Source organism: Anopheles cruzii, chromosome 3 (genome assembly GCF_943734635.1).
Source record: "Anopheles cruzii chromosome 3, idAnoCruzAS_RS32_06, whole genome shotgun sequence".
NCBI lineage: Eukaryota > Metazoa > Arthropoda > Insecta > Diptera > Culicidae > Anopheles > Anopheles cruzii.
In genome coordinates this window covers 24,213,959-24,239,608 of record NC_069145.1, presented here as the reverse complement: position 1 = coordinate 24,239,608, position 25,650 = coordinate 24,213,959, and the positions used below count along the sequence as shown (strand labels likewise).

At 51.5% G+C, this 25,650-nt stretch overlaps 2 protein-coding genes across 2 annotated transcripts; one reads left to right on the top strand and one right to left on the bottom strand.

Moving 5' to 3' along the window:
• Window positions 1–411: 411 nt before the first annotated feature.
• LOC128271490 (uncharacterized) lies at window positions 412–9,351 on the top strand. Its single transcript, XM_053009049.1, has 6 exons — window positions 412–546; window positions 635–984; window positions 4,414–4,781; window positions 4,850–5,339; window positions 6,428–6,653; window positions 6,716–9,351. Exons 2-6 carry the CDS (start codon window positions 639–641, stop codon window positions 7,095–7,097), a joined length of 1,812 nt encoding a protein of 603 aa, XP_052865009.1. The 5' UTR covers window positions 412–546; window positions 635–638; the 3' UTR covers window positions 7,098–9,351.
• Window positions 9,352–11,496: 2,145 nt separating this feature from the next.
• Window positions 11,497–21,816, bottom strand: LOC128273322 (uncharacterized). The gene is made up of 5 exons (XM_053011263.1): window positions 21,529–21,816; window positions 21,255–21,462; window positions 21,076–21,187; window positions 16,531–16,670; window positions 11,497–14,354 (listed from the first exon to the last, which is right to left on the bottom strand). Exons 1-5 carry the CDS (start codon window positions 21,814–21,816, stop codon window positions 11,923–11,925), a joined length of 3,180 nt encoding a protein of 1,059 aa, XP_052867223.1. The 3' UTR covers window positions 11,497–11,922.
• Between the last annotated feature and the right edge of the window lie 3,834 nt (window positions 21,817–25,650).

The window sequence follows — 25,650 nt, the reverse complement described above, 5'->3', positions numbered from 1 at the left end:
GTATTTTTTACTATACTTTCTTGTGCACTGTAACATTATTGCGTAACAAGCGTCACGTGCAGAGTCTCTCCAAACATCTTGTCGGAACATCCAACATGTGAAACAGTTGTGGCTGTTTTATATACTTTTTCGCCGTGACTCTTGGACAACATTTTTGGGCAGAGTTGACCCGGTAAACATTCCGTTCGATCTTGCAACAATGTCTGGTTTAAATTTTTCGACAATGTTTTCAAACTGCACAGCGCACGTGCTGCGGTCGGGACAAGTATAGCCAATCAACCGCATACTGTAAACAGCTCGGCATTCCCGTCGGCTGTCAGTTGACGAGCGTTGACAGATACGGCAAAAACAGAGAAAACAATTTTAGTGCTGCAGCTTCTTTGATTACGGTGAAATGTACATAAATTACTGTTAACAACTTTCCCACAGTTCCCGTGGATCAATATGGCTCAGAACGTGTGCAAACGAAGCAGGCATTAAGTGTTCACCGTTCTAAGCTCCAGCAGGCTCTGAATCTTTGCAACGTCGACCGAACGCGCACAGAAAGTAAGTGCAGGTTTTTGTTTCCCGTTGCCGGTCCACACGACCGAGTGATACAGTTTTACAAACGACTGCTTTGTTTGTCTTGTTGCAGCAAAATGCACTCGTCCAACATAGTGCAGCTCGATTGGAGCGAACGGATTGTACACACGGCGCTGACCCACCATCACGGCAATGGCGACGTCTATCGACGATTTCAGGACAACGACGGCGGAAGCAGTAGTTCCGCGAGCAACGATACGGAATGCACTACGCTCTTGGACGAATCGTGCCGGAAGAACGACCGATTGTACGATTTCACTTCCGGCAACGAGCGGCACCATTACCGCGGTGGTGCCAGTGGATGCTCGAAGAACAAAGTGTTTTTCTTTGTGACCGCCGTGTTTGTATTTTTTACGCTGCTTCTGGCCAACTTTCCCGTCGGCAACGATCGAGGCCGTGTGGGTAAGTTTCATCCATCATTTCGTCCGTTTTCCAACATTAGATCGTATCTGAACATCTGGAAAGCGTATGCTGTTGGCTACGGCTTACTGTGATTGGGGGGCATCCTTTTTTTCCTTTTCCTTATCGGTTCATCGGTGAATCGATGATATTCCTCCCGAACCAAAGCACCGATACTGCTGACGATACGATTGACGAAAATATTACTTTGGCCTCGAACGCTGATTGAAAAATTCATTGACACTGCTTCACCGTGCAGCGGTGGCGTCGGCGAAGGAGAACAGCGCAGATCGAACCGGTAAAAAAACATTCATCATTCTTCACCAGCGTCTGTGGCTGCGATCGCGAAGATTGCGACGACGGATGGCGCACATTCGACTGGTGCGAATGCTACGGCCATTAACCCCGCAGCTCTATTGGCTATCACACCCCTGTGGTCATGTTTTGGCTAGACGTTTGACATTTGCAGGTTTTGATTATGCAAATTTCTGTCGTCCGAAGCGGTCAGACACACGGCACGGCATTTGGGCGTTGGGAGTGCGTTGCCCGAATGGCGAACGCTCCGAATCTCGACCGCTCGAAAGTACGTCCTTCTGAGTATCTTTCTGCCTTTTGTGGGCAGCATTTTGGACAACAGGCGGTAAAAAATAAACAAGGATCGAAAGTGAAGCAAAGTGTACGGAAAAGGGTCAGAAAACCGAAATAAAAAACAGCTGAGGAACACAAAGCATCGTGTAAAGCAGAAGGGAAAGCGAATTGAATTCAACGAATTTCAATTGATTCAATTGGCGAAATACGGGCGGCACTCCGACCGCCGCTTACCCATGGGAAGGATACTGCTTCTCTGTGTACCTAAGGAAGAAGCTAAATATAACGCCCAAAAACGGTACCGTGATGACCTCTTTTGATGCGGACGAGGATAACGCTTACCAGCCCAGTTCTCGACAATGTTGGATAAATCTTAAGTCCTATTTTTTCTAAACACGATCATATTCTTACCCTGCCGAAATGTGGATGTTTTAGCAGAATTGTTTCTCACAAGTTTTAGCATGAAAGCCCCCATCAAAGACCTTGTTAGATGGTCCATTAACACCTCCAAGGGGAAACTCGTTGTTCGCCCGTTGGCCGGATGTTTAATGGGTTTAATGGGGCAAGCATTAAAGCAGATTTGTCGGAACCGATGCGCGTCTCCGCCCTGTCGGTGGCCCCCCACACAGTCCAATCATTAGTTAAAAGTCCAGCCGCCAGCACCCGCCATACCCGCCATCGCAGCGGTTAACAACAAATGAATTTAAAGACAATTTGTTCGCAGAAGTGCGTTCCTCCAAATCATTCATTTTGCCCGATTAGAAGCCGAAAGCACAATTGGTCTCTCTGCTGTCGCGTCTAGTGGCACCTCTCTTCTGCTCTAGGCTTGAGTCGGCGGGCGTCGGCCGGAATTGAAAAGTGCCGCACACACTCGCGATGCCTCGCGGTCGCGCCTCCTCAGCATCATCACGCACCCCGTCAAAGGGTGACACCGAGCGACGATCCCCTTACGGCCAGATTCTATCAATGAAAGCGGTTTCGCGTGGAAGTTTCATGGCTTCCAAGAAAGTGAAACCAGATCGCTGTCCGTCCGCGTGGACAAACGCATGAATGGAGCGACACCGGAAGCCCCGGAGCACCGAATGACGTCAGGCTGGGACTCGGAACATGATGATGCTCGTCGTGCGTAACCAACCAAGGCGCGAATCACAATCGGTTCGTTGGGTGCGTATACGCATACTGGCGGCGCGAAAAAGAGACAGTCCTCGATGTGCTCGGCGCGCGAAACAGTCCGCTGCTGGGTCGCCTGACAATGTGACACGCACCGCGAAACAGGGAGGTCAATATATTGCTCCCTCGGAGTCCTGGCCGCGCGTTGATTGGAATCAATTTAAAACTTTTTAATTTTATTGATACCATTTTGCACACATCACTGATTTGAAACCACTTGACACAACGGGCCGGATGGCCAACGCCTGCATATGGCGCGCGGTGCCCGTGCGCATGCCGTCCCCGAGAAGGACGTTAAATGGTTGCTGACAGCGTCGCCAACGTCGGCGATGATGGGCCACAGCGATGGAATGCACACACGGGTGCTCCCCACTGATGTAGCCACCACGGTCGGCGACAGTGGCACAGTGATTGGTCGCGCGGATCAACACCCCAAAACCGGACGCGTCCGCCGCCTCCCTGTGTGACCGGGCGCGAGTTATTTGCCGCTGCAGCTGCACGGTGCGCCGCGGGGTCAACTGGTCGCGCATACGCTCCGCGCAACAACACGGGTCCATATCAACAACGGGTCCAAGGTTGCTGCACCGCCAAACGAGTTGACGCCGGAGATGCTACGCAGGAGACGATCGCGGCCACGATCGTGGCCACCATATTTTTGTGTCGATAAGCGACCGTTCCAAACTTTTTATCACAACTTCGTTAATTAGCTATGTTTTGTTGAAGGACATTTGTTGAGAAGGGTATGTTTTAGAACGAGGAGTGGAGTAAGTTTTAAACACAGAGTACTTAAGTATGGACACAATTTTCCTAGAATGCTCTCAAAATTTCTGTTCTATTATACAGTTTCGTGTTTTTTTGCCAATACCAGGCGAACAACTTTGTCGCGAAAACACGGTCATTGATCACGGTTATTTGGGCCGGTCAGCTTGCTAGCTTCTTGTTGCGCCAGTGTCTGATGGAGACTGCTACAAATGATGCCCCACTATAATGACGGCCAGCAGAGCGCGACGTTGGCGCACTTCTTCTTCGTGTCGCATTCGCACACCAGGCACCGGCCGCCAGTGGTGCTGGAGGCAATAGGGGACGGTAGATCGAGACTGTTTTCCCCACTTCGCCCGCGGACACATTCGATCGAGAAGGAGGATATCATCATGATCGTCATCATCATGTCATCGAGTCAGTGCGGTCCAGACCCCGCCAAATCCCCGTGGCGCGAACACTTGGCCCATCGGGGACCGCAGTGTCATTGTGCTGCGTGGCGTTGGCGTGGCATTTTGCTGCGTCGCTGCATATTTTGCATTCGCGCTCGTCACGTTCCCGAGCTGCGATCGCACTACCGGAGCAGCGCCGTCTGCTCCGGTCTTCGGTGTGCCGATCTCCGGGAAGATCTGTCTCGGACCGTGGCTTTATCGCGATCACGATCGGTTCTTTTCGCAGACGTGTTCCGTGTATGCGACAGTTTCTTCGCCACTCGTTTTAATTGCGCCGACGTCGGACGTTCGCTGTTCGGGGATGGCTGACGGTTGCTGTTTAATTTGTTAATTTTCCGTTAGCTGCTTCTGCGTGTGCGGTTTTGTGCCATTAGTTCGGTTGCAGCACACGATTACCGATTACCGGGGGGAACAGAAGGATAGTCGACAAGTGTCTTACGGTGCTTCTTCTGCGGTCTTCCAGGGACGATCGTTGGCTGGGGTTTGAACACGTCGCGCCAGACGATGAACTATATCCTGCCGTACGAGAACACGACCATGATCGACCCGGCGAACGTGTGCACGGCCGAGGAACCGCGGGCCGGGCTGACGGAGGAAAGCGACAAAGTGTTCCTGCTGATCGTGGTGTGCTCGTCGGCGGGCAACTTTGAGGCCCGCCAAACGATCCGCCAGACGTGGGGCAACGTGCGCGATTTTAACTACGAACAGTTCCGCTTCCTACACGCCAGTTTCCGTGGCGAGTACCTGGAACCGAAAGCATCGATCAGAGCCACGCTAAAGGAGTACGTCCTGATGCCCGGCACCGTCGATCCTGCGGCGGAGGAAAGCCGAGTAAGTAACGGGGGGGTGCACGAACCGAACCGGTACATTTACCTGATGATGGCCGATCGTTCTTTCAGGACCACCCCAAACCCAACTCTAGTCACAGTGCTTTCCCCCGCAACGAGAGCTCGTTCCTCGCGAACAGTGCTTTCAATATCAAAGTAGTGTTTCTTGTCGGTCAGTCGGAGTCGGACTATGTCCACCAGCATCAGCGGACGGCACAGGGGGCGCCAGCGAGCGATGGATCACCAAAAACCGTCGACGTGACACCGCCGCCGCATGCAGCCACCAAAGAGGATCGTGTACCCGGCGCCACGAGTGATCCGGCGGCGGACGACGACCAAGCGCCCGGTACGGTGCGATCGCTGTTCCCGAACGGTGCCGACGTAGACCCGGCCTTCAACATCGTCCCACCGGACGTGGCCGACGAGCTGCAGCTGCGCATCGTCAACGAGAGCGAAACGCACGGTGATATTATACAGGAGAGCTTTATAGATAGTTACAATAACTTGACACTGAAGACGATCATGATGCTGAAGTGGGTTACCAACAACTGTGATGGCAAAGGTGAGTGAGCCCGGGTGTGTGCTTGTGTGTTGTGTGTAGCAGCCGAACCGCAGCTTCTCCCGGGGGTTCGCTTTGGGGCTTTGGTTTTATTTCTAAACGTGTTTCAAGTGTAGTTCTGGAGTCGAATGGTTGGTTGTGGTGATTCGAGTGGTGTTGATGGTGCGCTGTCGCTGATGTGGGCCGGCCGGTGACGCGGTGATGGTTTAGCTTCCCTCCGGATGAGCGCAACGACGGATGTGACTTCTTCAGCGTCCCCCAGCCCGCGATGGAGAGCACCGTTTTTAACCGTGCTGTATTCTTTAATATTTTCCCTTGCCCGTCGCGGCCGCGATGATGCGCGTTTCAGAAAACGTCAGCAACAACGGTAAGGATCGTCGGCTGCGTGTCGAGAGCAAGGCGTATCTGCAGTTTCAGATGGAAACGCGTGACTACACGAGCGACATATACGCCCGCATGCTGGTGTACGTGCACGGCGAAGATTGGTGGAAGCAGAACGGCGGTGAACCGATGGCACCGCTGAAAGACCGCGGCCAAGACAGCGTGTCCTTCACGGTGGGCAAAGGTGTGAAGGGATCGGCGATCGTCGGTCGCTATCACGGACCCATCCCGAAGGGCGAGGGCCGCTTCATCGAGTTTAACGTGACGGCCATGGTGCTGGAATGGTTTGCCGAGCGCGACCAGCTCATGGGTGCACCGCGGACCAACAAGTACGTGGTGCTGGAAACGTTCAACGAGCTGTCTCGCAAGCTGGTGGTCGATCATCCGAATGGGGGCAAATTTGTAAGCACCGTCTGTCTTGTGTCTGTATTTAGTGCTTTCTTCCCTACTAACATCAGCTTCCATGGTGCGCGTTTTGTTGGTCGATGGCAGCGGTGGTAAGGTGGGTGATTTGTCCGTTTCTCCTTCGCCCATAAGTTTCATTCCATTGCGGTGTGCGGTGCGGTTCGTGTTGCTTTACTGTTTGTGTTCATTTTTGACCATTTTTTCTAACGAGCACACTGGACGTCCCTCCCGTGGCCGATGCGCCGTGTGTCGCGTCTTTTCTTTTTCTTCCTCCGCGCGGTTTTGGTACACCCCTTTCTTCGCAGTTAAATTTCTCATGAAGTGTGACGATGACACGTTCGTCAACGTGCCCAACCTGGTGCAGGTCCTGCTGGGTGGCACGGTTCCCCTGTACAAAGCAGCCATATCATTCTACGACACCGGCTCAGTGGCGGTCAAGTCGACCAAAAATCGGCTCGTCGAGGGACACCACCTGCTGACGGGGTTTCTGTTCTGCGAAGCGAAACCGATCGGTGACACCAGCAGCAAATGGTACGAAGTTTTATTGTCCAAACGATTGGAGAATTTTGGTTTACGACGGCACAATTCCGTAGGTATTCGCCGACATATATGTACAACCGGGAGGTCTACCCGAACTACCTTTCCGGAACGGCGTATCTGATGAACTTTGAGGCGGCTAAACTGTTGTATCGCACCAGCCTATCGACGCCGATCTTCCACCTGGAGGACGTCTATCTGACGGGCATCGTGGCGGACCGGGCGAAGGTACGCCGTCGTCACCATCCTCTGTTCTTCTACTCGTACACCAAGGACTTGTGCGCACTGCGCGGCATGATCTCACAACATCAGCTGCAGCCAAGCGAGATACGCACCGCGTTTGAGTTCATCACGAATGGGACGATCGTGTGCCGGGCGCCCGAAAAGCGTCTCACCGTTGGTCAGTTGAAGCTGCAGCAGCGAAAAAAGTGTCAATGATGTCGCCAGCGGCAGCCCTGTACCGTACAGCGGCCGCCTGCTTCCCGGTACCGGCGCTACCATCGACAGTTCCTGCCCATCTGGTGAGATGCGTTGGAGAACGCCACGGACCGGCCACCATGAAACCACCGTTTGCTGTTGCAGCCCCCCACAATCGAATCTCGAATCCTTTTTGCCTCGCTTACCATTCACCGGTCGCGCACCGATTTTATGTGTTGGTTTCCGAAGTTCAGCACACTCCATTAGACTGCATCGCACGTAGGACTGCATTTACCACGGGAGCACGCACAGCATAATAGACTCAAGGGTGGTACCCTCCGGGGTAGTCCTCTGGCAGACAGTTAGTGGCGCGTTGAACGTTAACAGTGAAGTCTTTGATTTCTCTTATCACCTACCATCTAACCAAGTAAGCCATTAGTACTGCGCACAAAGCGTGTGACGTCCAAGCACTGGCACAAATTAATGGAACGGTTGACGGAACGGAACGGAACGGAACGAAAGCACAATGTGAATGTAGTGTGTATTATTCTTGAACAAACCAACAATTAAGTCTGCTGACGCGCTTCCTCTCAACGAATCGATCGATCGAACGAAAACTAATGAAAACGAAAACATACAAACGTTAAATTTACAAACACAAGAAAAAAGACAACATATTTAGCTAAGCTTTTTGCCTTCAACACAAACGTCCTTACTGATAGTATAATAACTTAGTGAATAGTAGATATTTTGTATAGGCGAGTTCTCAGACATCTCACAAAGCACGCACAGCCCGCGGCAGCTCGCCGGCTGTGGCTGTGGTGCATCTCATCGTCTCTCGAAATCCCCCGTAGCCGTAGGTTAGTAGTAACATTGGCATCGCTTCTGCAGGTAGTAGACCGACCGGTCCACTTAGAACGCGTGCTCGATAGAACCGAGCACTCACTTCGCAGTTACAACGCCCCGAATCTCTTCTTTTTGTCTTGCCGCTTTCGCCGTTTGCTCACAGCACAAATCGCAGCGTGGCGCTGAGAAGGCCAGCTTGCAGTTTGATCGAATCGAAAACGAAGAATCTCCTCTAGACTAGATGCAAACGATGCACCCCCAACTGTAGTTCCTTTTAAGCGACATATTAGCGGAGCAAGGCGATGGATCAACGATCGCACGCTTCGGTAAACCGTTCGGAGGGCAATGCAAAAAATGAGCGAAATGAGCTGACGAATTGAGACGGGAGAGAGTAAAAAATAATTCAGCTGTGATTCCTGAAACGAAGGGAAAAGTTAAAATTTAGATAGGTACACTAATTAAGTAGAATATGAAAATTATCAAATATCACCGGCACACCGGGGACGGCGCACGCACGAAAAATAAAGCAACAACCAAGTTAGCTAGTAGCTGCAAGCGAGAAGGACGCCGATCGGAGCGTCGATGTTACTCAGTCTTACAGATTCTAATAGAGAATAGCAAAAAAAAACAAACGTCTGGCGCACGGTCCGTCACACGGCCGTGGGCAGGCCGGTCACGTAACCTTGTGAAGTCTAGTTACTAGCGGTAGAAGCGGTTACGAATTGTTTCAGATATTCTGAGCCCCGTTAGTCGAATTCCAGTTTAGCGAAAATGGTCTCTCAATTTGCTCGCCCGGCAAGCAAAGGTAATTAGTTTGTTCGTTTGTTTGTTTCGCCCGTTTGTGAACGATTGTCGTCGACCGTGGCGATGGAATCGACAGTCGCTTAAGCACCAAGTAGTCGTCACCAAGGCAACCGTAACCGTAGCATATACTCTTGAACCCTTTGACGGGGTGCCTACTGAGAATGAAGTGAAGTGATACTCGTTGCCGCAGTCGTAGAAGGCGCGCACGTGCGCGCGCATTTCAGACTTGCTAACAAACTCTTCGACGCCAAATGCCAGTTAGAGTGAAGGCTGACAAAGTATTGAATTAAGAACGTCCCCTGCACCGCCGGGCGGGGAAAGCATTAAAGACAACTGGATGAAGTTTGCACCGAAGTCCAAAGGGAATCGGGAGGAACATTAGACACAGCAGAAAAGACACATGTATGGACACGACTGTGTTTTTAGACGTAAGTAAGGATTGAGGGTAGTCAGATCTGTGTTTTGTCGATTCTCTCACCGGAGACGTACACAGGTTTTCTGTTGTAACATAGTTTGGTACTTAGTTTGTGTTCCTATTGCGATTGTAATGGATTGTTTTTTCTCTCCTTCGAGTAGCGATTTGTGAGCGGTTCTGGATCTGAAATTGAATAAACACTGTACCAGTGGCCACCGGCGCGGTGTGGTAGTAACTGCGCCGTGATGGTCAACTTCAACGCCTCTCGTCTACCGTCTACGCTAGTGAAATCTCACACGGTTTCTTTCGAAATCTGGTGTATCGTTTGGAGAAGATGGTGTTTTTTTTAAAAAACGTTTATTAGACTTCTTTTACTATTACACATAGATGTTTCTCAATTGGTTTTAAATATCCCGTTCGGTATAGTTCTACACGTTATACACTTCGTTCATCTCTGGTGCGGCTGCAAGCCTTTTTTTATCATTTCGTGGTTTATGCTCTGCAGTTGTGTTGTGCAAGGTTTCATTGTTGGTTGTGTGCTCAGTAAAAAGGGGGAATGCTTGGAAAGTGTCTTCATATCTTCCACGCTCTCTCGTTTTACGACTCTCTTATATCTATTACCATCCATCTGTAGCTTTGGTTTTTTGTTTCGTTACGCTTTCGCTTCGATTTCCGGCCGTACGGCCGTCAGGGTCGCACTCAGTGGATCATTGCTAATAATGTGGGACACAGGTATGGGGGGGCAAAAATGATCAAATCCCTCGCAATGGAGGCGCATGGTGTTTGACCACAGAATGGAAGGAACCGTGTAAAGGAGAAAGGTTGCGAAGGGAAACGACCCTGCGTCCTGCCAGCCTCGTGGAGCCCCTGTGAAAGGACCACCGTGTAGTAAATCGTAGTAAAACATTTATTTAGCATTTATCTATTTTTCCACGAATTAATTTTTCATAGCCTACTTGTAGAGCAGTTTGTTCGCGTCGTGCTTTGCATTTGCTTTGCTCTTCTTCGTTTTCTTCGAGTGTTCTAAGCTGCGAGTACGATTCCATTGCTGCATCAACATTTAGTGCGCTTCTACCCAGAGTTTGTTGCGCGACCGTTTTGGCGTAGAAATAAATAGTGTAGAGCAAAACCACTACTTCCCTCAACTGCGCCGAACGTTGGACAAAAAGTACACAAAAGATACTACACATTTCGCCTTTGCAGACTGCTTGCAGTGGTCGGTTGCTCTCTCTCTTTGTTTGTTTTTACGATTGGACTACACTTATCATTACAGCTACATCGTGTTTCACCATCGTTTCTCCGTCGGTAAGCGGCTTGGTTGGTAACTAGTTACAAAACAATAAAGACAGATTGTGTCACGGTACGGTGTGGTAAATATATATTTCTTTGCACACTTTCGTTCTCTCTTTCTCTCCATTCATAGACACAGCCCCACCCAAAATGCCTACAGGACTTTTGTCCGGCCGTGGCGTGGCGCGAAAACCAAGGAAGGAGCAGTGCAACGGGGAATGGCCGCAACAGAGAAGAAAAACGCGATTAGTGCGAGACCGGGTCAGGGCGTTGGCAAACCCCTGTGTTGCTAAAACTTTCGTTTCCCGTTCATTGGTTTCGTTTCGTGTTCTCTTTCTACAACAGCAAGGCACGTATGAATTTATCAAACAGTGGTACGATCGGTGTGTGAATCAGCCTAAGATAGTGTGATAGTGTGTGTTTTACATATCTGTCCGCTTGATTGCCCCTTTCCTTTTCGGTTTCAAATATGTGTTTTAGGTTTGTTTTAGGGGACGTTAGCGGCAATCGTTCTCCGCCCGGCAGCTTTACATCCCAAGTTATCGCAAGACTGCAAGCCAGGAGCAGAGTTTTGGCCACACTCAACTAGAAAGTGATCACCGTCCATTCAGTCGTCTCCGTTCCAGACCCTGCTGCTCGTCTGGTTCTGCTGATCAATGCACAGCAACTTCAGATCCATTCGGAAGTGTGATAACAAAGCATGAAAATAGACACTACATTTGTGAGCAACTCTCGATCACGCCATCGCGGCCGGCCTTCAACACTTCCATTTTGGCTTCGTTCGAATCACATTTCGCTACATCCTGTCTCTCCCGGTTGTCGCTCCTGTTGATTGTGCAACACGGAGCACATACACAATTCACACACACATGCATACACTAAAACACGTATTGTACATCCAGACGCACATCTAATAGGGGAACGGACGGTCACATCTAAGAGAGAATGGAAAGGTTCCCAAGGGTTGATCCTCCATTTATCTTCAAACTCTTTCTCTCTTTCTCCGTACGTCGAACACATCACATCGTAGCACCGTGTACGCACCGTAAACGTCAGGTGGTGACAGGAGATCAGGAGTTTGGAGACGATGCGCCGTGCCGGAAGTTGTGCAATCGAAGCGCGTGCAGTTGAGCAAAGGGGGGGACGGTGCCTTGGAGCGATCTGCGATCGGTCAGCGGGGACAGCGGTTTGATGGGCATCCTATTGCTCCTCGGGCACCGTGGCGGTCGGTTGGGGCGATCGCACCGAACCACGCTCGTCGGTGATGGTTGCGATCGAGCAGGATCGCGGTGGTCCGTCCGGTGCCGCGGCGATCCCGGCGGTGGCTTTCGCCGCCACCACCACCGACGTGCTGGTGGTGGTGGAGGTAGCCCCTGCCGCCGCCACCGCCGCTGCCCCCGACGACGACGACGACGATCCGGAGGATGCCGTCGAGGATTGCGTCGTGGAGGACGGCGAGCCCGAGTTGAGCAGATAGATGCTGACCGTATGCTAGCATTTCGGATGGAACGTGGTACGGTCCGGCAGCAGGCAGAGAATGCTGAGGGCCATCACCATGTGCCAGATCGAGTGGACGATGTGGTAGTTTTGCTTCGTCTGCAGAAAGGCGAAGCACACCAGGCCGACCATCACAAGGACGCTGCCGACCGGCAGGTAGAGCGCGAGGTAGCTCCGGGACGGGAAGCAGCGCTTCGTCTTCCGGCACCGGAGGCCCCAGCTGACCGAGATGAGACAGATGCCGGTGAGGGCCGGAGCCAGAAACACCCAGAGCGACTGCTTGTTCAGCTCGGTGCCGAACGCGAGCAGGATGGCGCCGAGCATGTGCAGCAGCGACACGAGCTGCGTCCGCACGTTCGCCATCGCGATCAGCGTCACCCAGATGGCGAGCAGGCCGCAGTAGAAGTCGCAGAACTGCAGCACACCGATCTTCACCAGGCAGAAGCTGAACTCCTCCTCGCCCGAGTCGCACGCGTGGTAGAACGCGGAGAAGAACATGGCGAAGAAGTAGATGATGGCCTCGCTGTGGAAGCCGCGGCGCACCGCGAAGTAGATGCTCGGCAGGAACAGCAGATTGGACAGGGTGAGCATGAGCGAGGCGAGCAGGATGGAGGCGCTGGACGGTACCTGCGAGTCCTCGGTGCAGTCCCAGCCGCGGTAGTTGCGCAGGCACAGGCACGTCGAGAAGACGAACCCGCCGGACATGTAATGGTAGCAGCGCCCAAACCGGCCACACCGGCCCGCCACACACGGGCTCGACGAGATGGTAAAGACCACGCTCGAGTTGCAGGTACCGTCGGTGGACCGCCGCTGACCGCCGCCGGTTGCCGCTTTCCCGGCCACGCTCTGCTCCGTCGCGTGCTTGTGGTGCAGCTCGAACTTGCGCGTCATCTCCTCGGACTGGGCCGCGCCACCGCTGCACTTGGCGTCCATGAGGCACTCCTTGACCTTGAGCGTCTCCGTTTCGTTCAGCGCCCCGAGACACCGCTCGTCCGCCACGCATCCCCGGTAGTACTCGAGCCGATCGGCACAGGGACACGGGGCACGCATCTCGCCGAGCGCGGCCCGGTTCGTGCGAATGAAGTCCTTCACGCTGTCGATGATCGCCGTCAGGACCGTCGCCCCCGGTTCGTGGCAGAAGAGCCCCAGGGTCACGTACCAGCTGCCGGGCTCCGGGAACGGCACGTGCACCAGGCCCGTGTTGGTGTCGGCGTCCGTGTTGTTGATCACGATCGCTGCCGGGTAAATGTGTCGCCCGTACGCGCACTTGTCCGGCCACGTCGGTACGCCCGGTTCCTCGAGCCGCAGACACACGATCACCGTTTGATTGGCCTTGTTGGCTGCTGCTGGACTGGCTGATGGGGTCGGTATCCGGGCCTCTTCCCGGCTCCGGCCTGTCGTTGTAGCCTCGGGTGTCGCCGTAGTGCTCGTGGTGGTGGTTCCGGGCGTGGTCGATGTGCTGGTTGAAGCGCTGGTGGCCGCCGTCGCTACCGTCGTGACCGGGAGTTCCGGGATGAACTCCTCCTGGACGTCGACCAGTTTCTCTGCCACGACGCTCGCGTGCTCATTGGTCGTATCGTGCCGTGCGTCGATCAGGCTGCCCTTCATGTCCTGCCGCATGGCCACGGCGAAGCTGAGCGTACCGCCGATGTCGTACACGTCGTTCACGTCGAACTTCATCAGGGCGGGCGTACCGGCCGTCAGGTTGAGCGTCACCGGCACCGTCCCGTTCACGTCCGGCAGCAGGTCGTAGTCGAACATGAAGAACTCCCGGTACGTCTGCCGGAGCACCGGGTAGCGGTCAAAGTTCCGGTTCGGCAGCACTTTCGACAGCCCGTCGCTCCACGCCTGGCTGCCGGTTGCGTTGTCCACCGTTGTCGAGGGCCACTCGACGGGCTCCCCAACGGGCGCCACGGTTCCATCGTCCAGCGTGTGGTAGATGAGCTCGATCGTAAACTGGAGCGGCTCATCCGGAGCGTCTTCCGAGCCATTCGCCGGCGGTGGACCAACCGTCGCTTTGGCCGCCGTACCGTTTGCCGGGGCGCTCTTCTTGGAGCTCTCTACGCGCACAAAGTCCAGGTCCACGTAATGCCAGGCACCGGCGTGAGGGTAGAAGTCGATGCTAACGTCACCGGTCTGGTTCGGGCGGATGATCGCGTTCTGGAGGAAGTCGCGTGCCGTCGGCACGGCGCTGGCCTGCACGAAGAACGTCACGTCGGTGCAATTGGCGCAGGCATGCGTGATCTGGAGCCGCCACGTCACGATCGCCACCGAGTCCGGGACGAAGAACTTGTACGTGGTCGGTTCGCTCCGGTTGGCGGTAGACAGCGTGCCGGGGTGCTGCGTGCCCGTGTGCAGGATCTGCGGGCTGCTGCTGACGACGGCCATCTCGGACATTAGCAGTGTTTCGCAGGAAGCCGCCAACCCTGGGAGGAAGAGAGAGCAACATAGATTCGATAGATTGAGTTAGATTGAAAACCCTTACGGAAAAAGTCTAAAGTCAAAAGTTAGTCAAAAACCCTTACGGACCGAATCGACATCGGTAATTAAAATAGCCCGTTGACGACCACTTTGTCAACCACTTTTTGCTGTGCAAAGAAAGTAGTTCTTTTGGGAAAAAATCCACTCAAAAAGGCTCTCTAAAAATCGCCACTCTCAGGACTTGGCCAGTAGAACCGAGGAGCGTGAAATTATCTTCGTAGTTTACAGATTTCAATGCTTGAGTTTTGTGAAAGGTTTAGGTGTGGTCTTTTGTGAATAATTTAAATAAGAAACGTACAGTTTAAATGCTGCTTTAATGGCAAAAATCCACGAAATGAATCAAATCGTATGCCAAAACCACTGGGCCAACACTCGGCCGAGAGAGAGAGAGAGTGGGGAAAACTTCAACTCGCGCCCAAGAGAATTCCTGCAGAATTCCTTATCCGATGGCTACATCTTCGTGCTACAGCAAAACTTTTGCCACTTTCGCGGTGTGGCACCGAGCGTACCGTTCCGGTCTTCCGGTTTCTCGGGACAGCGACTCAATTTTTGGCCAGTGAGTTCATCCAAAAACCGCAAACGCCACCGTTGCGAACGCCCGGTGCCACCAGGCGGCTTTCTACGTACCTTCCCGGGTCGGGGCGGGCGACGGGAATTGTTTCGCCATCTTGCCGAAACGGAACGGAACGAACTTTCCACCGTGGTGGCAGGTGAAAAGCAATTTTTAGTTTTGGCCTCGTTCATTCCGAACGCGCGCAAAATTCGCGGAAAAAGAAAAGGCACGGCACGGGAGAATAGTGTCAAAAGACTTTCCCGGCCCCGGGCGTGAAGTTGGGAGTGCTTGCGAAGCGAAGACAACGATTTCCGGTGGGAAAAGCGAACGAAGACAAAAGGAAAATCGATGTCGAGATACTCCGAGGTGGCGCACCGTTGTGGGCCGACAAAAAATAATGTTCGAATCGAGTCGAATTAAACGGAAACCGTGTCACGGTTCTGGTACGAAAGGACGTAATTGAAATCCTAAAGCAATCGTTTCTTCTTCTATTTGTTCTAGTTTCAATTTGGTTCTATGTTTAATGGGCGCACCCAGGCGGTCATTAACGAGCCTTTGTTGGGCTGATCGGAAGCATCCGGCGCTTGTTCTCTATATTCATAAAACGAACTTCAGAGAAAATTAAATTGTTACAAATGCAGGAACGCAATTCTGTAATATCTAAGTGTTTTACAGTGCGATCGTTACTTTATCATTACTTTCAGCATCATCAACATTACTCATAGGTTGGTTTTTGAAGTCCATTTAATTGACTGGCCATCCGGTTCGGGAATAGATTATTTACGACTGCACCACGCAGCGCAGAGAAAGTGCTCGGCGCCATTAGTGTTTCGCAGAATTCCGACCACCAAAACACGTCATAACAAATGTGTGCCATTCTAGCCCATCATCGACCAAAAACCGTGTCCCGAATCCGTGCGCTGGACGCTGGTCCACGGTTGCCGCTGTATTAGACAGCAATTTGTTAATACGATAGAGAGCCCGGCAGCATACATTTGGTCTGTCAATTTTGAAGTCCAGCCCAAAATCGAAGTCGGACCGCCGCTCCATCGTGGCCGTGTCCATCGTGGGCGTCAGCCCGCTTCGGAACGGCCGGCACCGATCGGACTAATTACAAATAATGACAGTCAATCAAGTGGTCGTTTTTGGGAACGACATTTGAACACCACCGCCGGTGGCCGGTCGTCCTTTTCGGCCCCTCTGTACCCTGGAGCGCAGCGCGGCGTCTGATGTTTAGATGACAATTTTCCGAAACGGGTCTCCATTTTCCTTTTCCGCTTTGACCGGAGCCCATCACGCCCCGCAATCCGGCCCGCCGAACGGGCCGGAATTGGGCAATGTCCGGTCTCTGATTTAATTACACTGCCACCCGGGTAATGAACGATGTGCCATTTTGTTGTGCCCGTTGCCCGTGCCCGATTCCCATCGGCCACCGGCACGGGATGAGCCGGCGGGCCGGATATGCAAACGGTGTTTGGCTATCATTCGCGTGTCGACCGTTACGTCGGGGCCGACGTTTGACGGTGCCAGTGGCGGGTGGCGCAATTGTCCTTGCGCGCCGCTCTTACCTTGCTGCTCGATGCGCTCGTTGTTCGGATCGGTCCAGCTGATGAATGCGACAGCGAACCAATTGCCCGGATGCGGCCCATCGATGCTCAGCCGGCGTGTGCTGCTGTCGGACTTGAACTGAAGGCTGTGTATTTCGAATCTGCGGATGACACGGAGAAAAATAGATAAGCTCCTGCATTCTTAGCCATTCGGTGGTGGTAATATTAAAAGGCTAATCATAAAAACCTCTCTTTGCTTTGTGAATCATGCTGCTTGTTTGTTAGGTCTTCTATAAACTTTATGATAATAAAATGTGTTTTTTGATGTGTTATTCAATGAACAATTAAATTACTTTTTATACTCCTATATTGCTTGTCATGGTTGTTCAATAGGGATCAAACTTGGAACCGGCACTTATTTGACTGCTCCTTTCAGTTTGAATATTTATCCATTAAGTTATATGTGTATAAAAAAATAACCAAATGATATGGAGAAGTATTTCGGCTTGGAAATAAATTCATTGGTTATGGTTTAATTTAATAAAGCACCGTCTTCAAATGATTTAACTCGCTATCCGAACTGAGAGCTTCTTAATGTTTAAAATTGACTGACTTGAAATACTAAATACTTGAAGGAGGGAAGGATTTTCCTAATTCTCAACTTATCCTTTTCCCAACTGTTAAAAAATACATCGCTTTGAATAGGCTTTGACCGTCAGGCCCTCTATCATTGTCTTACTTAAAACACCACAAATTAAAGTTACATGAGTGAGCTGCCAATTCCGGTAGGATCAACAGACTTTCAGAGTGAAGCTGTAACGGGAAGTTCGGGTAATCATGGGCCTCAAATACATCCCGTGGATTAACAAAAATGTAATTGAGAAAATATACGTTGATCTCGGCTGTGGTTTACTGATACCAAAGAAGCTAAATTTTGTTTCCCCAAAAAGTCTACTTGGAATTGCCGGTGCCAGAATGGTTTAAAATTAGGTCCGCTTCCCGATGCTGCCCGACTTACAGCACAGAGCAAATGGAGAAGCTCCGCAAAGCTCTTGTTATTGTTGTGTCCGTTGAAACTAATAGAAACGATTGTACGTTTACCCGTGGGGGCCGACGTTTGCTCTCGGTTCTCGGGAGATAATCGAGAATAAATTGGAAATCTTGAAAACAATGCCTTCGCTACGGGCACCGGGCAGTCAACGCGAGTTATGTATGCTAACGGCGTATTAGCCGTTCATGAATGTTTTTGGATCTTTTTGTTTCGGGGGCCGCCCCTGCACCGGAACCGGAACCAGCGCCGGCGTCCGTGAGGTAATACCGTTTCCGAAGGATGAATAGAAATGAGGATCATTTGATTTAACTCGTTAGAGCTGTTTGCACGAAATGTAGAGAATGCTACGCCGTACAGCCCGCCTCGGACGACGAAGGCAACCTGCTCCTGCTGGGCTCCACTCAAGTTGGACAATTGCTTCCCGCAATGGAAGCAAATCCAACGCTTTTTGGGGAAGCAGCGGGCAGTAGCGTAGTGAAACGATGAGATATATCCGGGCATTCGGCCCTGTATTCCGGAATTCCCGGCGAAAGTGGGACGGCGCAAAAAAGGGACATGTCAGCTCGCCACGTCCCATCGCCATCCATCGCCAGCCGATCCTCCTCCAGGGTCCAGGTCCCATCGCTGAAGGACCCGACCAAGAGAGCGTGTGCGGCGTTTGGGGCTGTAAATCAAATTTCAACGCCATTCGTCTTTCTTGAACGCTGATATTCGCCCGTCCGGCGCTGGCCACCGTGTGCGGCTATGCAAATATGCTCCATTTCCATATCATCGTCGTACCTGCGAAAGCTACTTTGGCCCCCTGCCCGACGCCGGGCCACATGACGGTACTACGGTCACACAAAGTACGAAAACATTTGGCGTGGAGTGAAGTGGCGAAGAAAATATAATAAACTAACACAGAATGACATTAGCCAGCGCTGCGGTCCGTACACGGGCAGGCGACGCTGGTGCGCGCGGGTTTTGGGCACCCATTCTGGGAGCGGAAATTTTTCCCCCGGTGCACGGCGATGAGTTTGGGTCCACACTCTCCCTTACACTGGCACCAAAGATTCCGCAATCCGCTCGAGCGGGGCAGGATAGCCAACCTTTTGCGCGATGGGCATTCGGGCCCCCTGGTGGGAGGGTCCCAGGTTCGAAGGGACCGCGCAGGGTCTGAGGTTATCGAAACACGCTTTTGATATGCATAGGATTTTGTCTTTGGCATCGTAACGTTATCAAAATGCGGTCCCGGGACCCGGGAGTGTCGTGTCTGGTGATTTGATTCGGGAAGCAACCGCTCTCACTTGCCAGGACCTCCAGTGTGAAGAAGGGCTTAGTTTCGATTGGTTTTGGAAAGGTTCGCCGGTGACATCCACTGGGGAGCTAGAATTGGGAATTTGTCATTTTCTTCCTGATACACTTGAGTGCGCCACGCGACACGCTAGGAAACCCTGTGAAAGGGTACGAAAGAAAACGTGTCCATTAAGATTTTTTCTCATATTGTGTTCCTGTTGAGTCCTCGCTTGGTTTTAGCTAGTGGTTGCTTGTTTTAGTTTCGTTTATTTGGCTACCTTTATTATTTACGAGAGTTTATTTATGTTAGGCAAGAATTCGATAGGGTTTGAAAGGAATGCGTTGGTTGTAGCTTTGTTCGATATGTTCTAGGTTAACCGGAGCACTATCAAGTCCCGGACACAAACAAAAGCCCTATAGCAAGCCCCCTCAGAACGGGTATGACTTCAACGGCGTGTTAAAGTTCGAGCTCCATCTATTTGGAAGCTCTTGAAGCTCTCAAGAGGCCAGAGGCCAACGATTTAATTTAATAGATCTAAATCGTCGATGATCTACAATGAACTTGTATTGTGGAATCCATTCAGCGGTCCGAACCGAGTTTCTGACCATAAGCTACTTCACTAACTGAGGGAATTGGTAATGAAATCTTCAAAATCTTGGAACTGCCGCTTACTAGTTCTTTCGACCAGACGTCTACCCATTGACCACATGCCAAAGAGTCAGAATAATTCAGTTTTTAGTTTCAATTATTCTGAGTTATGTTTCTTTGTTTCCGTCAAAAATGGCACATTTTGATACAAATGGTTTTTGCAGCGTCCGCATTTAATCAACTGATTATTTTATGAATTCATTCTCGTGTGTTGTGGGTATACAATGTGATCCACCCTATACCCAACCATTACGTGTAAACAAACTCGCTCGATTCTGTTCCGTCTAATGAGAGAAGTGAATTAAAAATACAAATTTTGCCAATTAAATTTCGCTCTCAGATCAAGAGAAAACTAGCGGAGAATTAAATTACGGCCGTCCTAGTTGAGTTCTTTGATGGTGCGAACGGCGGTCCACTCGCTGCGACCATTCGTTAGCTTAGGCCGTCACTTTCTGGCGAAACGAAAAGGAAATCGCCATTCTCCGGCACTCGCCGGTTGGCGTGGCAATGGTGGACACTGCTGGCCGACGCCGCCCATACTCTACGCCATTCGGAGGCATGACTAACGTTTGGCGAATTCCGCAAGTCTACCTTCAACGCCCATCAGCCGGTCTGGCCGGGACGGGAACCGGTGGCCGCTGGAAAGCGAAAACAATCCACCTCCGACGCCCCCTTCCCGTGGGCGTTGGGTGGGTGAAATTTTGAAATTCATTAAATAATGGCCGTTCGCGGCAAACGCGGCATTACAATCGGCGGTAGGGATCCGAGTCCGTGGCACGTGGCACTTTCTCTTTCGCCATCCTCCTGGGGCCGTGACGAGCCGGGCCGGGCCGGGCTGGGCCGGTGTGGGGAAATTTCATTCCAGGAAGTCGCCTGCCTTCGGCCGGGCCAAAGAAAGTTTGTCTGGCTTGGCGTAGAAAGGTAAACAAATTGTTGCGCGCCTTCTTTGCCTAATTTGGATCACTCCATTTTTCGCAGTAAACGTTAAAAAACGCACAAGAAGAGAGCAAAATTAAAGGTAAAATGAGTACTGGGGCCATTTTTGGGCCACCGGCATCATTGCCTCCCGGGAGCCGCCTTTTACCGTGGCACAATTTTAGAAGCTGCTCGTTTTCTAGTGACGGCCGACGTCAACGGGCCGTCCGTTTGACGGACAGGATGTCTTGAAACTCGCGCATTAGCCGATGCCGTTGGGCCCATAAGAACGGAGACGAACAGTGCGGCCCTGGCCCTGAGACCCTGTGGAGTATACTGTGGACGTGCGGAGTTCCCGGGAAGGGAACGACACAGTTGACAAGCAGGCGACATTTCCCTGGCTGACACTAGAAGCCCACACCCGGCCCAAGTCTGGTGATGTTTTGATGGGAACGGCCACGAGGGAACCTTTCTCCAACTTCGGGTTTGGTCCCAAAAGCCCAACTCGTTTTCCAAGTCGTCCAACAAAAATATTGAAACGGCGCGAGGACTTGGGACAACTTTTGGGTGTGCGTGTGCTGTGTAGGTTGACCGGTGGTGCCAGGCTGTTGTAACGTTTGTCACGTAATTGTGGACGAGTTACGACGCCAGATGGCGTTCGGTCGCAACAACTCACCGTTCATCCGCGTCGAGGAAGTGCTTCGGGAAGGTGATGTTCTCCGGGCTGATGACCGGGTAGCTGCCCGCCTTCAGGTGCAGTGTAATGTCGTTCGGTTTGCAGTTACGTTCTGTTACGGGGGGAGGTGGAAAAGATAAGCAGCTTTTTCCCGGCCAGCCCAAAAGCCCAATACTTACGAAAGGCACCTTTGGACTCCTCGTACGCCTTAAAGCTAAAGAAGGCCGTCCGGGTGTCGGCCGGAATGCGGAAGTGCAGTATCGAGACGTCCTTGTAGGCGGTGTACTTGAGCAGGGTGTTCGACGGGAGCCGCTCCAACGGTATCTGTCCCGCTTCCGGTGGTGGCCAGCTGTAGCTGCTGCTGCTGCCGGTGCTGCCGCTGGAATCCTTCTGCTCCACTGGTGGCGCTGCTGACGACGCACTTTTCGAACTGTCCACACCATCGACGTCTGCCCGGCCAGCACCACTGCCTGGGTTACTGCTCGGTGCTGTGGGGCTGAGCGTAGCGTTTTCCACGGCCACAGGGAGCTCGTTGGAGAAGAGTGTGGTGCTGTCGATGCTGCCGTTACTATCACTGTTACTGCTGCTGTTGCTGCTGTTGCTGCTGCTGCTGGTACTGTTGGCCGGATAGACTGCACTGCAAAGGCTACGATGATTGGTGGTTAGCGCTAGGAGCACGACTAACGCACCGAGGACGGTGGTAGAAGTAGTGATGACCGGTGCACTACTTGCGGAACACATTTTTGTAACGGTAACGGCTTCCCGGGATCGACACTACACGCCCCAGTAGCTGAACTTCCCAACTCCACGTATCCACAGTCGGCGCCTTTCAAAAGTCTCGTCAAAACTCTCGGACGACGTTCGTCGTAGGGCGCTTGACCTTCGACGCCCACGGATTCCGGTCGAATGGAGGCCGTCGTCGTCGTCGTCGTCTCCGTAAAGGGCACTCGGGGTGCTGCTATTTTTCCATCATCGATCGATTAGCGTGTGGCGAAAAGGCGCTGAGGCGAGTGGCGAAATGGCAGTGATTTGCAGTGTTTTCCGAACTTATTGGGACGACTAGACACGTACCGAGTGGATACCCCTCGGTCTACCACGCGTCCCCGGCACGTTTTTGGAGGGCTCCGTCCGAGTTGCCGGCCGTCCTTGAAGCGCTGTGTTCGGGTCTCTGTGCGTGCGAAAGGCAGAAAGAAAACATCGTCAGTACATTCGTTTCGATCGAGTTAATTAGGCACCCACTTTCTTTCGTTAAGTCTCCCGGGTCAGGAAGGCCATTCGGTTCGCAAAGGTTCTACAACGTTGTGCCGCCGTTTCGCGAGTCGCGAGGGAGAAACACTAAAAGCTGAAACATAGTAGATGTTGAGTCGCGACCAATAAAAACTCTAAGAAAATTAGATTTTGCCAATCGGCTTCGTAATTCCGTATCGAATACACTCGCGCGATCACAAACTTTTTTTTTATTTAATCACCTTCACTAGTCGACTATCAAGCTTCACTTTCTGATCGCAACTGAACTCTCCAACTGTCGATGTCTATTCATTTGCTCGACCACCCAAATATCCATGTTTGCTCGACCACCCCTGTTGCTTGATTTCCTGCTTCGCGCGCCTGTTCTTTTGTTCGCTACTTTGTCCTAACGTGATCGCGCGCCAACAGCTAGGCTTGCAGTTTCTTTGTCCTCACGCGTTCCTGGAATTCTCGTTCCAACAGTAGACGTGGCATGGATTGTCAAAAGTATTGTTCAATTGGTCCTCGGTTTGAACTAGTGGCGATGTGAGTGGCTGAATGTGACCAACATTTGGGTTTGAATTTTACCCAGAAGGTCGGAACTCAAGGGTAGCTTGGCTCTCGCTCGGAATGCCCGTTTTGAAGCAACATTACGTCCCAGCCAAGTTTCAAATAGCAAACTGCGAGCTTCCCTTACGAAAGCCTCAAGTAGGCTTGTAACACATGGATCAATAAGGTCCGAATGATGACGCTAGTTTCATCAACTGAAAATGCTTATCCAGATGCTTAGTACTTAATGATCCATACGCTACGGTCTCATGTTGTTTTTAATGTGACAAATTGTAACGTTAAGTGGCAGCAGGAGCGCTCCAAATGTCTTTGCTAGCAACAATAGGACTCGCGCTTTTATATTAAGGTTAGTTTAATTTAAAATGTCCATTCAAAAGTACTTTGCGTCGTTTTTGAATGTTTTATAATGTATGTGTCAATGTTACCGCGCAATTGTCGCAACCAGAGAAAACGCAGAGACCCTGGTTTGCAACCAAAATACGCATCCAACTGTCGTCCGGAAATCCCACCGAACAATCACGGCAAATGAAATTATGTAAACTATTTTCGAATGAAACTCCCGAAAGCGGAATGAATTATGGTTGTCAAATTTGGTATCAACCCGTACGGAATGCTGTGCCATCCGTTCCTACGCTACCCGCCGGAAGTTCCGGTGCTAGGCGAACGGACATGAATCATTGCGGACAACGATGGGAAAACAGTCGAAATTCAAATAATAACCAATTGTAAGTCCGTAAGCGTGGCCGTGGCCACCCGTGTATCGTCAACTCGTTAGCTTAAGGTGAGTCCCGCGGGAGGTTCCACTAAATTCCTGTGCGCGGAGGATGGCTCCACTCGAAACGGTGGAAACTGTTGCCCGTGGAAATTCCGGTGGTTCACGGCGGTGGCCTCTCGCCAACACCGCTAACCTTGCGCCAACAACTTTTGTCCGTTTTTCATTTATCCGTTTTCGTTTTGTTTGCATTTTTGATTCAGTGTTGCTGCAAAATAATCACAAATTGATTGCTTTCGTTAAGCTGCCCCGGCTCAACTTTCTCCGTCCCGCACACACACACCGTCGACCGGAGGGAGTCCTTTTGCCTGACCACCGGGAGTGCGCGAAAGGAATCCGGCGCCGTGTACCGGGTGCCACGATAATCACGGGAAAATTGGACTTATTGGACCGACGGGACCGGGACTCGCGGGGTGGGTAAATTGGCCAAACGGTAACCGGTGGCCACCGTTTGCTGCGGGAGGATGCGGTAGAAGATGCGCATTTCCGCACCGGAAGTGTTACTTCGGGGCGCGGCGGCGGCCAAACTTTTCGAGTGCAGCTGTATTTGATTTCGGTTTTATTGCTTTTTATTTCTGGCGCAAACTGTTGTCCGGTCCGGGAGTTCCGGGTGTCCGGATGTTGTGCCGCGTGCGCTGTGCCGATGCCCAGCCCAGTAAGTTCTCCGGTTTTATTGGTCTTATTTTTCCGGTCCGCTGCAGGTTCGCTGTTTTATTGAAACAACACGCGGACTTTGCCGTGCTTTGTGGGGCAATAAATAAATACAAATACTTGGATTGTCCAGTTTTGGGAGTTCCGAGCGACTGACGAAGGCAAAACAATTGATTCGTAATGGGAAATTGATATTAATAATTTTGCAATCGCTTCAGGAGCCATCGGCTGTAATGCAAGCGAGCATTAGTTCGTTATTTACGGGCATATGGATCCAATGATGGCGTGGCCGATAGTATTCGTACAATTTATTCGATTTCATCACTTTACGACCTCATGTAAATTAAATTTAAAGTAAAATAAATATTTCCACGGCATTGTGAGAGCATTTCTGAATAACGTATGCTGTCCGTTCAATAACTGCTTTGGCTAAACATTGCTTGAGGAAAGAGATAGATATTGAGTTTACTCAGCTCACGGCCACTCAAAGGTATTAGTTAGAAAAACTACAAAAGAAATGTATGTATTGTTTCCCTATTCAACCAACAGAATCCCTCTAACAATGATTTTAAATTCCCCGACAAGGTAATTAGTAAAAAGTAATGTCAATACGAAAATCCCCAGAACAAGGCCTACGAATTCGAAAACAGCCAGTCGAATGATTTAGTGCCGGAGCCGTTAAAACCCCAACAGAACTTGTACCAAGAAGTCCACTTTCGGAGAGCTTCTTCTTCGATTTGGAAAACAAATTTTCTGTGGAACTTCCTGCTCCGTTGGTTGCCCTCGTGTAGCTGGCCGAACCGACGGCCGCCGGTCCTTCGCCGGCACCTAATGGCGGATAATCGACGTGACATCGAGAAACCGAAACGGGACCGGAAACATGACGTGCAAATAATCGTGCGAGACAAACCGGTTGGTGCGGATCTGCGCCGGTTGGGCCTTGGAAGACCCGAACATTTGCCTGAATGACTTACGGTTCGTCGAAGCAGAGAGACCCATCCGACTGCCGTTCTCTAATGAAAGTCTGCCGGTGGTGGTCGTTAAAAGCGAGCGAGTGAAACACGCTAAAACAATCGCGCAGCCCGAGGGAAGGACCAGAACGGTTGAACGGGAAACGTGAGCTCGAATGGCGCGAACACGGTTGCTGGGCTGGGAAGTACACCGAGTTACAGCGACTGGTGGACGCTCCGGTTCCACCGGGCAGCTGGCTACATTCGCAGACCCGCCGTTCTGGTCGCTTCGTCCGCCATCGAATTGCGGATTGGTGAGTTGAAGTAAAAAATAACGGACTCCCAATACGAAACCGGATAGGCTGGAGGACTAGCGGCCTTGCCGAATGGTTTTCCGAAATTTGA